Genomic DNA, 15,412 nt, shown 5'->3' with positions numbered 1-15,412 from the left:
TCTAAAATGATGGAAAAAAGCAGGAAAGCAAAGATTGGTAAACAGCAGAAAAAGCATCATTGAATGATCAAGAATACCCATAGATCTTCCCTCACTGCAGCAGAATTAGCCACAGTCAGAAGATCCCTGAGCCATGACTTCTGACTCTGTAAAGGCAACGTGCAGATGTACTCAAAGTGTATTTGGGGAGGGAGTTCTCAATTTTCTGAAGCTTAGCTGAGCTCAGATGGATTTTTTCACCACATTTAGTTCTGTTGCCCTAAAATAGATCAACTCATCATAATATAGCGAAACACCAATTATTTAAACTTCCAGCCAGCAACATATCCATGGTTGGCTTTGTATTTTTAAGGTTAGGAATAAGTTTTCTTGTGGAAATATTTTTTTTAAATTAGGATGAGACAACATTTCATAATAGATATAAAAATAAATGCAGCTTTCATATAAAGGCCAAGACAATTATATAATGATCACAGTGAAAGTTTCCAGTGATCAAATTCAATTCTAATTTTTGGATGTTTTTTCACTCCTATGAGACTCTAGGTTGATTTTTCCACCTGTTTAATTAATATACTTTTAAACATTTTGAGCGATCAAAAACATTCATGGAAACCTTCTAAATCATGAATTACAATATATATTCTTATTTCCACATTTAGGTGGTTTCTAAAATTTGCAACAAAATCCAAAGTTTATATATTATTTAGAACAACTTTAAAGTATTGAGAACTTATGATTTTTATGCTTGTGACTTTCACAAACAGTAAAGCAGTGTACTTAAATGAAAATAGAAGAATTTGTATACTTTTGAAAGGCAATGAATTTCCATTTATATGTCATAGAATATGCCTAAAAATTATGCTTATCCTTTTATCAGGTAAATGTTTAAGAAATTTGCTCACATTGTATATGAAAAATTATTAGTCTCGAAATTTTCATACTGATACTGGGATTTCAAAGTCATGCTAAGTATTTTTTTCTTAATATTACAACATTTGACTTGTTTCCTATAAGTAAATATAGAGAGTGAAACTGATTTATTTTATCTGAATGAGCCATATTGACAAAAGAGTTTATCCCCATCCCACCCTGGGTCATACAGCAAGCAACTGTAGAAAGAATTATGTGATTCACTATACCTTGCATAGCAGCACTATCATGAGGGGTCCCATTGTTCTCAAGTTCAATATCTGGAATTCCAGTATCTGAAAGAAGTGGCATTCAAGATTAAGATATAATTTTGCATTTCTTGAGTCCACTTAAAAGAAATACTCTACTGAGCCAGTGCTCAGCCCCTATAGATGATGCATAATTTGAGGTGGTGTTTTTTTATTTTTATATGTTTGTTTTTAATGGTAGGATATAATTCCCCAGTACATAGTAAATGGCATTTTGTTTCATTTCCTGATGAATGAAAATAGCCGATGGGTTATAAGAGTATGCTAAGAATATCAGATTAATGTAGCTGGACTTTGGAATAATAGCATTAAAAAAAGATGGCAGGTACAACTGTGAAAGTGAAAGTCCCTCACCTTTATGTGTATTTTCCTTTTGTAACGACGGGTGATTATATTATCTCTATGCTAAGTGTAACTGCGCACCAAAACAACATTGTGGCTTATCATCTTTATGTAGTATTTGCTCCAGGGGCAAATATTTTACTATTCTGCTCTTCAGATTAAGTTTCAAAAACAAATAGTGAAGCAATTTGTGTGTGTGTGTGTGTGTGTTAGAGAAAGAGAAAATTTATTTCAAATTGGCCTGATGAAATGAAAGGTAGTGTGGTGTTCTGAATTTAAAATGGAATCTGAGAACTTTGGAGTTAAGCTACTTCACAATGTATTCATCTCTTTCCACGGGACTTCTAATGGAATTGCTTAGAATGCTCTTTCTCAATCAGGCATTAATTCAGTACTATAACACTGGTGTAATTCTCATTAAAGGAATCAGTGTCCTTTAACAGATGAAAACAGAGTTCGCCAAATGTCAGCATATTCCAACAAGAATGAGCATAAAAGCACTAACCACTTAGATACAGTAATATCCATGATAATGTTTGTATTGCAAAAATCAGCTGATTTCCTGTTATTTTTAGGTCACTCGAGCGTCCTAGAAAAGGGATTATTTTGATGAATTTCATCTGTGACCTAAAACATGGCTTCAAATCGATTTTCTAATCATACTAGGACAAAAGTTACCTCAAAATCTACCTTACTCTCTACCCTCTTCCCTCCTTCCCTTTCTTCCTTCTTTCTTCCTCCCTTCTATCCATTCTTCCATTTGCTTCCATTCCTCCTCCTTTTCTCTCCCTTCCTTCCTCCCTACCCTTCTTTCTCTTACTCATCCTCTTTCATTTTCTTTTTCTTCCTAACTTTCCTTCCTTCTTTCCTTCATTTCTTTTTTTTTCTTTTATAAAAGTTGATTATTGCTTAGTTCACCCTGACTGTGAAAGAATGAATCAGAAATTACCTTTCAGCATCCTCAGCCCATTGTCGTTAGCAGTGGCTTTAAGTGCCTGCTCCACTTGCTCTCGGCGCTTAGATTCAAATTCCAAGGCTTCCTGAAGTTTTCTCTTGGCTTTTTTCTCCTTCTTCAGGCGCTTTTGCATGGTAGCTAAAAAGTAGTTTGTGAAAAGTTAGTTTCAAAAGGCTGTTCAATACAACATTCTGTCAGTTTGAATGAATTATACATCACAGATACAGGAACATTTGCAGAGAGATACAATTATTGTTGAACAAATGCTTGGTTTCTGTCCCCCTGACTCTCATTAGTCTCACCCAATGAGCATTTGGTATACAGAAGTTCAATCACATAAATAACTACTTTATTGTCACAACTCTAGTACCTATGCCCCACAGTAGTCATACAGGTGCTTTTGTTAGATGGTAGCAGTAGGCAGAATTATTTTCTTATTTGAATCTCTTTAATAATAGTATTAAATACTGGATAATTATCTTAAACATTTATTTTCTTTTTATTGGAAGTTCATATATACAGAGAGAAAGAGAGACAGAGAGAAAGATTTTCCCATGCATTGATTCACTCCCCAACTAGCAACAACAGCTGCTGTTGAGCTAATCCTAAGCCAGGAACCAGGAGCCTCTTCCGGGTTTCCCATGTGGGTACAAGGTCCCAAGGCTTTGGGCCGTCCTCAACTGCTTTTCCAGGCCACAAGCAGGGAGCTGGATGGGAAGCAGGACGACTGGGATTAGAAATGGAGCCCATATGAGATCTTGCCATGTGCAAGGTGAAGAATTCAGCTGCTAGGCTACTATGCCAGACCCTGGATACTACTTGGGCCAGGCACAGTAGCCTAGCGACTAAAGTCCTCGCCGTGAACCTGCCCGGGATGCCATATGAGAACTGGTTCTAATCCTGGTGCCCCTGCTCCCCATCCAGCTCCCTGCTTGTGGATTGGGAAAGCAATGAAAAATGCCACAAAGCCTTGGGACCCTGCACCCGTGTGGGAGACCCGAAAGAGGCTCCAGGCTCCTGTCTTCAGGTTGGTGCAGGTCCAACCATTGCAGTTACTTGGCCAGTGAATCATTGGATGGAAGATCTTCCTCTCTCTTTCTCCTCCTATCTGTATATCTGACTTTCCAATGCAAATAAAATAAAATAAAAAAGAATGATGTTACTTATTAGGTTCTTCATATTTATATTCAAGATAGAAAATAAACTGAAATTATTGTGTTGCAAAACATGATCATTAAAAGTGTAAGTGGAAAATTGTTTTTCTAGAATATTACCCAATATAAAGGAAAAAAATATATAAATATATACATATATTTAAGTAATGAACATATCAGTTTATCTCTATTTGTCATCTTCACATATACACACGTTTTAGGAATAACTTCCAGCCACTATTCTGTAAGCAAGCTTTAAAATCAAAATCACAATGATGGGCTTTATCTGGTAAACAGAAAAGTTAGAGAAAAGGCAAAGAACAGCTATACTTACATGCCACAGAGGCTTCAAGTCTTAACTAAAGCCCTCACTCTCTAATGCTTCATTGTGTATAAACTTGGAAGCCTTGTGTAAACTCTGAAACCTTGAAATCTGACAGTTTCTCAAACAGGATTAGTGGGTTTCAGCAACAAACTGCTTCATAGCAAACTTCAAAGAAGCCCAAATTTGACATTTTTTTTCTAAACTCACATTTTATAATTAAGACAGTGATGTTACGGCAATAGAAAAGACACTCAAGGAATATCAGACAAAATATCAGACAAAAAACTGCAACAGATTTTTAAAATGTTTTTCGCAGTGGCAGACATTCTGTGCAGTGGCTAAGATGCCGCTTGGGATGCCTGCAGCACACATAGCATTGCCTGGTTCATGTCCAGAATGAACTTTCAATAATCTAGAATCCTATAATGAGCTTGGGAGGCAGCAGATGATGGCCCATGCACATGGGTTCCTGACAGCCACAGCAGAGACCTGAGCTGAGTTCCAAGCTCTTACCTTCAGCCTCTCCAGTTCCTGACAACTCTGGAAATTTGGGTTGTGAACTACAGTTGGAAAATCTGTTTCTGTCTCTGTATCTCATAACTTTCTGTCTCGCTGCCTTTCAAACCAAATAAAAATAAATAAATAGTTCTAAGATGTTACATGTGTTCATTGACAAAACATCTCAACGGAGGCGAATACGTGTTAATGTGTTTCAATTGTATCTATCCCAGAGTTCGAAGTATTTTTGAGGAAATAGCTTTTAGAGGCTTAATGAGAGACATTTACCCATAAAAATTTCTGTTCACTTGAGAAAAAAATATCAGAGGCCTAAGGCAGGAATGGGGAATGTCTCTTCTACCTGGTGTTAAGGCCCATAAAATCAATTGGTCTGGCCCTGCTAAGACAACTACAGGCAGGTCTCAAAATTCAGTAACTCTGTAGCAGGATAATTTTGATAATTTTTTCACTGCATGTGGATGATGTTATGAATATTCAAATGACCTTTGGCAGAAAATAAAGGTTCCCCACTACTAAAAAAAAAGGAATGACAAAATACTATTCGTAGAATAAATACCTTGAAAATGTATACATATTTTCTGCTATTTTTGAATGAAGACTGCTGAATATGGTTTAACTTATGAGAGTTTTCCTGTCATAACTATATTTAAATCAAATAAAGCAACAAATCACTTAAATAAGAAATTTGTATTTATTCAAATTATTGCATGAATTCATTTCCTTGATAAAACTATTCATAAATAAACAGCGCTATAATGAAAACACTGTTAACTGCATTTTACAGATGAGGAAAGTGAGTGCTTGAGAAGTTAAGAAATTGGGCCCGGCGGCGTGGCCTAGCGGCTAAAGTCCTCGCCTTGAACGCCCCGGGATCCCATATGGGCGCCGGTTCTAATCCCGGCAGCTCCACTTCCCATCCAGCTCCCTGCTTGTGGCCTGGGAAAGCAGTCGAGGAAGGCCCAATGCATTGGGACCCTGCACCCGTGTGGGAGACCCGGAAGAGGTTCCTGGTTCCCGGCATCGGATTGGCGCCTACAGGCCCGTTGCGCTCACTTGGGGAGTGAATCATCGGACAGAAGATCTTCCTCTCTGTCTCTCCTCCTCTCGGTATATCCGGCTTTCCAATAATAATAAATCTTTAAACAAAAAAAAAAAAAAGAAAGAAAAAGAAATTTACCCAAGCTTATATGAAGCCTGAAGACCAGGGCTGGCTTTGTGATTCAGTGGGTTAAAAGATGCTGTTGATTTCACCCAACAGCCCCTATAGGAGCACCAGTTTGAGTCCCAGCAAATTTACTTCTAAACTAACTTTCTGCTAATACACCTGAAAGAGCAGTGGAGGATGTATTGATGCTTGTGCTCCTCTCATCCACTTTGAAGAACAGGATGGTGGTCCTGACACCTGCTTTGAAGCTGACACAGATCCAGCTTCTACAACCATTTGGAGAGTGAATTAATAAATAGGAGATTCATTCTTTATCTGCCTATCATCTCTCTCGTGTGTATTTGTGTATGTGTATGTGTGTGTGTGTATGTAGTTGATGCTTCATTGTAAGAAGTTGTATTTATTGGGTATGTTGTATTTAAGGGATTATAAAGAAATTCAAGTGATTATCTACCACAAGTATTGCTACTATTTAGGCCCCTATGATTCATAACAATGTAGTAAATATTTTGTGCAAAAAAACATAGAATAGCAGAGTACTTTGCTTTAATTGTGTCAGTCAACAGATGGAAAATGTTTAAGGGACAACAGATATCTGCTATAAACAAAAACCTAAAGGTTTTCTGAAATGTTGCCAAACAGAAATGAAAATGAGTAGATGCTATATGTAGTAGAGTTTTATTAAAAATGAACCATTTTCATATTTAACAAGAGTTTTAAAAAGCTTTTAGTATGCTAATTATAGGGCCCAGCAGCGTGGCCTAGCAGCTAAAGTCCTCGCCTTGAACTCGCCAGGATCCCATATGGGTGCCAGTTCTAATCCCGGCAGCTCCACTTCCCATCCAGCTCCCTGCTAGTGGCCTGGGAAAGCAGTTGAAGACGGCCCAAAGTCTTGAGACCCTGCACCCACGTGGGAGACCTGGAAGAGGTTCCTGGTTCCCGGCTTCGGATCGGCGCAGCACGGACCGGTCATTTGGGGAGTGCATCATTGGATGGAAGATCTTTCTGTCTCTCTTCCTCTCTGTATATCTGACTTTGCAATAAAAATAAATAAATCCAAAAAAAAGTATGCTAATTATATATAAAATTCTAAAATTTAAAAAGACGGTGTAACTTTTGTATGTCGTACTTAATTTGGCAAGATAAGTAAAACAGGTTTAATTATTTCTATTTTTAACTGTCTTTTTTATTTATAAGGCATGTGCACACATGTGTATGCATGTGCGCACACACACATACAGTGGATCTTCCATCCACTTACCCAATCCACAAATGCCTCCAACAGCCAGCAGTGCTGAGGACCGCAGTGCAGATCTTCTACTTGGGTGGCAGGGTCTCAACTGTTAAAGCCATCACCACCGCCTCCCAGGACATGCATTAGCAGTAACTAGAATCCAAATGGGAAATAGAACTCAAATGCAGACACTCTTATTTGGGATGTAGCAACCCATGTGGCAGTTTAATCACTGAACCAAACACCTGCCCTTAATTTTCGAAAGGGTAACTGGATTTCCATTTGGAATTGAATCAGTGATTCTGGCCCTTTGAAAAATATGTAGTATGTTTGCAATCTCCAGAAATAAATTTTGAAGAGCAGTATATGAAAGTAAGCAGTTGTATTACTTTTGAAATCAGCAAATCTCTCAAGAATAAGGGTGAGTTTTCCTTTCATTACCAGAACCTGTCACTGTGTCTGCCAAAAATTAAGCATCCCTTTATGTCAAAACTAATAGGTTACTGTCAATGTAGTTCATGAAATTATTGTATAACTATGAATATTCATGATTCAAAATCTCCAAGTAGCCTCAAGTACAGATATAGGTTTTTGTCTTCGAGTATAATGATAGTACTAATTTTTTGTTGTGGCTTACACATAGTATTTGTTGTTTAGTTTCCAATTTGTTTTCAATAATTCCAGGCTATATAGAAAGTACCTCTGACACTTTGCAATTAAACTTATCAAACTTACTTCTACTTTGCAGCTCAACTGCAAGTTGTCTTTCAAGATTTTCTCTAATTTCTCTCTCTCTGTAGAGTTCTATTCGCAGTTCCTTCTTTTCTTGTTGAATCTGTTTCTCCTGGATACGAGCATTATCCAAAGCCACTTTCAGCAGACCCTGTAAAAGTACAAGAAATGACATGCGGTTCATCTTATTTGTTTTAATTTCTCAAATATGAAATAATTTATGTAGGTGCTAATGTCTTGTATTACATTTATTTTGTTTATAGAAATATTGTTGACCTGAATGTTGGTCAACAGAGTCTCCACGGAGGACAGACTATCCGCAAAAATGAACGGTCCAGGGAATCCAGGGGGCAATGCCTGCCCAGGAGTCAGCTGGATCTTGTCCAAGGGTGACTTCATCATTGGGATTTGAACTGGTACCTCTTCTGCAAAACAAAATTCATATCAGAAAGTTCCCAAATTGACATCTCAAAAACTTCCATACAACATCTCTAGTAGATGTCAATGAGACATATTTTCCAAAACATAATCAGACAACATAATATACAACATAATCAGAATATAACATTCCATCTGCCTCTAAATAAATGTTCCAATAAATAACTCAGGAAGGTGAAGTGACAATAATTGCTAAAATGGCATTAATTATGAAGAAACAATTTCAATAAATATTTTTATATAGAAATGAATCAGATCACTTTGCAGAAAATACAAGTTATCTTTAATGTTTTTTCTCTTTGAATCTATCTATATTTACGCCTTACCCATCTACCCATAACTTCATTACTGTAACATCTTTATTGAGGTATAATTTTATATATGATAAATTTTACCTGCCTCATATTATTTTAGATAATTTTAGTAAATTTACAGAATCTTCTAACCACCACCAAAAACATATTTTGCAACATCTTATTCCTTCCTCAAATGTTTTTCAGAATCTATTAATAGTATCTTAAGCTGGAAGCCATACATCTCTAAAAACTTGCACTTTCTAGATATTACACATATGCAAAATCATAAAGTATGTACTATTTTCTGTTTTTTCTCACACTTCTAATATTTTTGAGGTTTATCCAAGCTGTGACATATATCAGTATGCTGCATAGTATTCCATTGCAAGAGGATGCCACCCTCTTTAACTCTTTAAAATGTTATTTTATTGATGGACATTTGAATTGCTGCCACTGTTTCTTTTGAATAACATACTTTGTAAGAAAAATATCACTTATGACATAAAAACACAAGCCTTTCTCTCTTTTGCTTTTGTGTTTTCTCCCATGTTCTCCTTAATGAGATTCTCAACTTTAGACAAGGACACACCAAAATAAATTTTTGTCTATTAAGATGTTTTGTATCAGGCCTGGTGCGATAGCGTAACAGCTAAAATCCTCGCCTTGAACCCGCCAGGATCCTATACGGGCGCTGGTTCTAATCCTGACAGCTCCACTTCCCATCCAGCTCTCTGCTTCTGACCTGGGAAAGCAGTCGAGGACGGCCCAATGCATTGGGACCCTGCACCCGTGTGGGAGACCTGGAAGAAATTTCTGGCTCCTGGCTTAGGATCGATACAGCACTGGCCATTGTGGTCTCTTGGGGAGCAAATCATTGGATGGAAGATCTTCCTCTCTGTCTCTCCTCCTCTCTGTATATCCGCCTTTCCAATAAAAATAAGTAAATCTTTTTTTTTTTTTGAAAGATGTTTTGTATCCATATGCCTAGTTACAAAAAAAAAAAAAAAAGCTTTATATTGAGAGTCAAAACTTCAAAACTTGGCTATTTTCCTTGAATTCTTACTGATGATTTCCCCTGCAGTTAAAAATAGTCATTTTTGATATATGGAAAAAAGCACTACAGTGAAGGATGTAACAAATTCAACTACTCTTACTCATTATTGTTCTACAGCAGTGATAGAAAGGGTGAATCACAGCACCTCAAAACAATGTATTCTACTTGCTGTGGTCTCTCAATGTCGGCATCAGGGCAACAATTTTTTTTTAAAAAACAGGTAAATTTCTCTGGTCATAGCAATTGTCATTGACTGCATACATCCTAATGAGGGTCATTGGAGAAAATGACTAGGCTTATATCTAAACCTAAGCAATTTTCATTTGGATTAGAAACAAAAAACACAATCTAGCTTTTGGTTTTAGTTCTACTGGTGTGAATATCAATTTTCAAATAAAGCTAGGCTTCATTTGTCAATTTCAAGCAGTATACACATGCAGTGTGCAGAGTCTTGAACCCCATTGATTTCACAGTCATCATCGTTGGCTGTGGAATTTCTTGTTTTCGGAAGTCAGGACATCCAATTGCGGGAAACTCCAGTGACAATACTTAATGGAATAACATTATTTCTGATATTTGTATTTTTCTATAACCAATAGGAATAAAAATGCTAAAATATAATGTTAGTTAATCAACAGATTTACATATTTGAACCAGAATGTTAAAAGTTTTCATAGGTCCTAAATATTTCATTAAGTTGTATTTTTAAAAAAACTGCTAATTTTCTTTAGCATCAGAAGCTATTTTTAACATTTTCTAGGGATGTCCTAATAGTAAAACTGAAATATATAGTAATTTGATCACAGATGCATGATTCATGCTTTACATAACTTATTAAGCTTGTATTTTCATATTGACCACTATTTGAATATTTAGATTAGCCCTAATCTCTTCTAGGACATTTCTTTCTGGTTTTTAAGATAATGCTATGTCTGGAAGAAGTGAAATAGTCCAACAGGAATCAGCACTTAACCACAGATTCATTGACCACACATTCAACCACATGATTTCATTTAAAACATCATCTCGCAAAGGAAACCTTAATCATAAAACATCTCTTAGCCAGCAGCTCTCAGGCTTCTAAAGTGCATTTATCAACAAGTAACCAAAAATATTATGCTTTATTCATATTGTTTGAGGTCTGTATGTAGGTAGTATTTTATCTTCCACACATGAATGCATTAAGTGGATGGAATGACTTCATAATGATCTTTCAATGTTAACAATAGCTGAAGAGGTTCTACACCTTTGCATTGATGTCCATTAATCTTCAAATATGAATGCATGTAGCCTGCAGGATCTATTTTTACAAAATGAACCACTACAAAGTTAAAACATTGAGTTCCTGCTGACTCAGAGACAATATAATATTTGCCCTGAATAAATATTTTGTGTCAGGGGCAGAGTTCTGAAAATTAATGAATTCCTTGTTATGGATCCCTCAGCACACACATGTAACCTCAGTGTTGAGAATCTGAGAGGTATCTACAAACAGGACACCTGAAAAGGAAAGCAATACATTCAGTATGCCTATAGCAAAATTGTAACTATGTAAAAATTGCTACAAGTCTTCCATTTGGAGATGAAAGAAATGTCATTAAAGTGACTGAAAGGAAAATTACTATTGACTATGAAGACAGGTTGCCAGGTCTATGGTTTGTAATGTTTCTGCATAGTAGATTGAAGTTTCAAAATAGTATTACTCTTCTTTAAATAGATAGACACAGCTGAATTAGGTGTCACTTGCTGCACTGAGGATCAAATGCAAAAAGAATCATATTTCATCAGACCTAGTCAACACTAGGAAAATAAATAGAAATATAAGAGGTATGCAGGCAATGATTCATTTTGATAATCTGGCCCAAGAGAGACACATAGAGACAGCACACAGATCTAAGCTTCTACCAAAAGACAAATAGGACACAGAAGGTGGGAACTGGGATGACAGTGTAGCAGAGGTCACATCGATTTTCAGTAGCAGTTTTCACACAGATGAGATAACCCTGGACTCTATTTGGCCCATTGTTCATATCCTACCTGTCCTACAAGCAATAAATTTAGTAGTCCTAGAAAAAGGGCAGTAAAAAAGAAGGATTCTACTTATGACTCCCGACGATTAAGTTTCTGTGCTAACCATACATGTTGTTCAGATCAAGGTCACGTTGCATGCTAAGGTTCACAATAGTCCAAAACTAGTAGAACTGTCATGTTTTCACATACTAGGAAAAGGTGGGGATTCAGACCACTAATCAATTTTTATTTCAATCATATGCTACAAAAATGAATGACAAATATACCAGAAATTGAATTAAATATTATAACTCATCATATCTGAATGGTCTTGTTCACAGCCTGAAAATAATTGCACTGTTGTGTAGGAATTTATTAGGTAGAGCTGAGAAATACAAATTGGCAATGAAAGTGTAGATGGTAAACTACTCAAAGTACAAATTGCTAGTTAAATAAGAGGATTACTTTGTAATCTTGAGAGAAAGGGTTTTGAATGAATATTTTGATTTGAGCAGCTGGTGTTCCAAATATCCCCAAACTTTGAACAAAACGTGTAATGCAATGGTAACAACTAAAGAAAGTAAAAATAAGTCAACAACTATCTAGTCAAGAACGTGAGCAATATCTCCATTTACTGAAGCAGAGTAAAGCAGCTTTTATTAAGCCTGTTTGTTAAACCTGGAATATTCTCTCATGGTACTTGAGAGTCCACTTAGAAAACAAGCTATTTTAATTTCTTGCATCAGGACCAAATGAATACAGGTTGACAAGAATTTTATCTGTCTGGGAGAGAAAATGATAAGGATAAGAAAAATCCCAATTAAAATTAAAGCTAAAGCTCTTAAGGGACTTTTGACTTTATGTATAACTCTAGTACTCTTTCTACTTTTTCATAGAGTTAAGCATTTGTACTTCCGCTAGGATTGGAGGTTTGTGATGCAGAAACAGAAACTAACACAGCTGGCTCACCCAACAATGGGAAAATTCACCTACCTACCAGGTCATCAGTTCTATTCTTTAACAAGTAAATTATATTTCATTATTTGATTTGAGAGTATTCCCCTAAATACATCTGGCTTAATGGACACTCCTTTGTTGATGTCATTAGTATTACATTCAGCACAAGCAAGACACCTGCTTCCCTCTTCCAAATTGACGAACAATAACAACAACAGAATGACCAACTGCTATGTATGATGAGACCTGAATGATATAAGAAAGTGCTCATAGTCTCAGCCAAACAATGACTCCTCAAGCGTCTCCACCAGGAAAACGGAAAAAGGAAAATTTAATCTCCAAGTTGTTATATTTCTTTAAGGAAATAAATTATAAATAATTTAGACAGGTGCAAACAGAATACTAGCAGCAAAGCAATGAAAGTGCCACCAACCCAAGAAAGTGATGGAAAGAATGCTGCTAAAACCAATTATGCCCCTGTTGTGTTCTGGATCCTTAGAATAGCAAGATGGCATAATAGGATCTTTTATAAATTATGAATTAGCACTAAGTAGTCTTTCACATAAAACATCAGGCAAATTACAGGTTTTTTTCCTAATGAAGAGCTTGGAAGATGTGTGCCATCCAGCTTTATCATTAAGGAGCAGATAGACAGGCTGTAGAAGTTTACAATTAAGTGTTAATCATATGGCACCGATTATTAACTGCCTTTATGAGTTCACAGGCGAGATCCCTGTGGCCTGCTCTGAGCACTTAAACTTGTATCTTAGCTCTCTAGCTGAATTCTTGCTGTACTGAGAATAAAGTGCTCCAGCACTTCCGCAGACATTCTACATGCTTAAAAAAGGCTCCATGCTAAAATTGGTTCTAGAAACATTGGGCTAACCAGTGCTCAATGGTTTTCTTGAAAGCTATAGTTGCCTGATATAGAGAGCTCAGGAAAATTTTAGTTTCTCAGAAACAGTAAATATATTTCCATATGAATATAACAAAAATATCCTCATGGGTCCGACTTTTACTGAATGATTTGTTATTTATCTGAAATTCAGAATTCATAAGGCATAATTTTCATTTTTATTTGTCCTACAAAACAGAACATTCTAGAGTCTTTAAAAAAGCTAGCTACCTGATTGTATTTCATTTTGCATGTATACATTTCTTGAAATATCACACTATATGATTCAAATTTGCGGTTATTAGCTGTCAATTAACCTCACTGAAGTTGAGGATACAATGGCGCAACCGGAGAGAGAACAGCTGGTAGGGAGACGAGGATGGGAAAGGCTATTTAACAGTTATAGTTGTAGAGAAGAAGTGTTGGTAATGTATTGCATAGAAGAGTAACCATGCATAATGAAACTGTAAACTTTTCTTCCTCCCAAAAGAAACTGGACTAGAAAAAAAATGGCTTGAGAATTTTCTCACCAGAAAATAATGATAAATGCCCATAGGGATAAACATGCTTATCCTGATTGGACATTAAATATATCCACATATGGAAATAATCCATAGTATGCCATTATTACATATAATTTTATGTCAATTAAGATACTTCATTAATTTTTAAAACAGTAATGCTAAATACAAGCAGACACAAAAATGAATGTGTCACACATCTTCCAAGGTAGGCACTAAAGTGGATATAGATGAAGAAACTGGTGCCTGGCCTGGTCAACTGTCCAATGATTTGCAAGCCCCTGTGAAAGTAACACAACTTTCTTGTGTCTCAGTTTCTTCATTTGTAACATCAGGCAATAAACATATCTACCTATGTCTTAGAGTTGTTATGATGACTAATAAACTATTTGTAGAATTTGTAGAACACTGTCTTAACCAAAGTGAATAAGAGTATTGGTTAAACTACATGGCAATTAAAATTTTCACAAGTTAAAGAGGGATATATAGCAATGTTTTTGACCACGTAAGCACCTTTTAACATTTTATGAAACACTACCTTTATGAAGATCATTTTCTAGATGAGCCTGGATTCACCTTCACTTAACTTTCACACTTATATAAAAGATATGTTACAAAAGGTATGAGGATATTAAGATCAGTGCTTCATACCTACAGCACTTTTGTTCTCCAGAGGACCTTTGATGATAACTGGAGACATTTCTTAGTGCCCAAACAGGTGAGGGGCATGGGTCCAGGGAAGGAAGCCAGCACTCTACTGACATCTGGTGGAAAAGTCCAGGCATGTTGCAAATTGCTTTACCCAGTTGTGGAAAGCCCAAGTGTGTAGCTAACTGCCAAAACTGGCTGAGAACTACTGTTTCAAAGCTATGCAAGACACTCTCATTGAATGAACAACTATCAATATATTCTTTCTTCAATTTACTTCTATTAGAGTAATAAATGTAGTGAAAATGAAGTCAAATAAATTATTTAGAACAAAGTACCTTATAAGGTATGCCATAAGGTTCCTAAGCTTGGGAGTGTGACCAGGACCCCAGTCCAGGAACTTCAATACAGGATATTACTGCAGTTTAATTACTGTGACCTGCACTCATCCCCGGTTTCCTTCCTTAAGGTTAAATTTCTTACGTTGTTTTATGAGGTAGGTTTGTCAGGGCTTTGCATTGAAATGGTAAACAACTCGATAGCAGGAAACATAGAAGTGCAAGATGAGTTGCTCACTCAATATTTTCCTGGATAAGTGTCTTTTCAGGCGAGTTAACGAAATGAAGTCAAAATAATCAGAGTTAGGATTAGTTTACTCTCTAACTCTGAAAAGATCCTTTTAGGAGTATCCTTGATGGTCATGTTATCTTCCTTCTTTTTTTTTGCTATAATATGGGATTTGTGGTGAGCAAAATTCTATTATTGACACATCATGTCTGTTTAACTTTGTCAGCCATGTGAAATATTTGGGAAACCTGAAGGATTCATTTTCAAGTCCCAGATAATTCTTACCAATTTACATTTCAATGAAATGAAACATGCTATAAAATTTTGCTATTATATCTTCCCATACTGAGACCACAAACATCAAATCCCTTATCACCTCTTAAGTGAAAACATGCACATACAATTGGGCAAGTATCTCCAGA

General features: G+C 36.2%; 1 protein-coding gene across 11 annotated transcripts in view; it reads right to left on the bottom strand.

The window, feature by feature from the left end:
• Window positions 1-15,412, bottom strand: part of DACH2 (dachshund family transcription factor 2) — a 521,453-nt gene that overhangs the window by 12,504 nt on the left and 493,537 nt on the right. For 6 of the 11 annotated variants that reach the window (XM_058658946.1, XM_058658950.1, XM_058658947.1 and 3 more), the window contains 4 exons: window positions 7,851-8,029; window positions 7,608-7,755; window positions 2,470-2,613; window positions 1,140-1,205 (listed from right to left, as the gene is read on the bottom strand). In XM_058658946.1, the coding sequence (XP_058514929.1) occupies window positions 1,140-1,205; window positions 2,470-2,613; window positions 7,608-7,755; window positions 7,851-8,029 (537 nt within the window). The remainder of the gene's footprint in view (window positions 1-1,139; window positions 1,206-2,469; window positions 2,614-7,607; window positions 7,756-7,850; window positions 8,030-15,412) is intronic. The other 5 variants (XM_004592794.2, XM_058658951.1, XM_058658949.1 and 2 more) reach the window with 1 other exon arrangement.

The sequence above is a fragment of the Ochotona princeps genome, chromosome X (genome assembly GCF_030435755.1).
Source record: "Ochotona princeps isolate mOchPri1 chromosome X, mOchPri1.hap1, whole genome shotgun sequence".
Classification (NCBI taxonomy): Eukaryota; Metazoa; Chordata; class Mammalia; order Lagomorpha; family Ochotonidae; genus Ochotona; species Ochotona princeps.
This window is presented reverse-complemented; position numbering and strand designations above follow the sequence as displayed.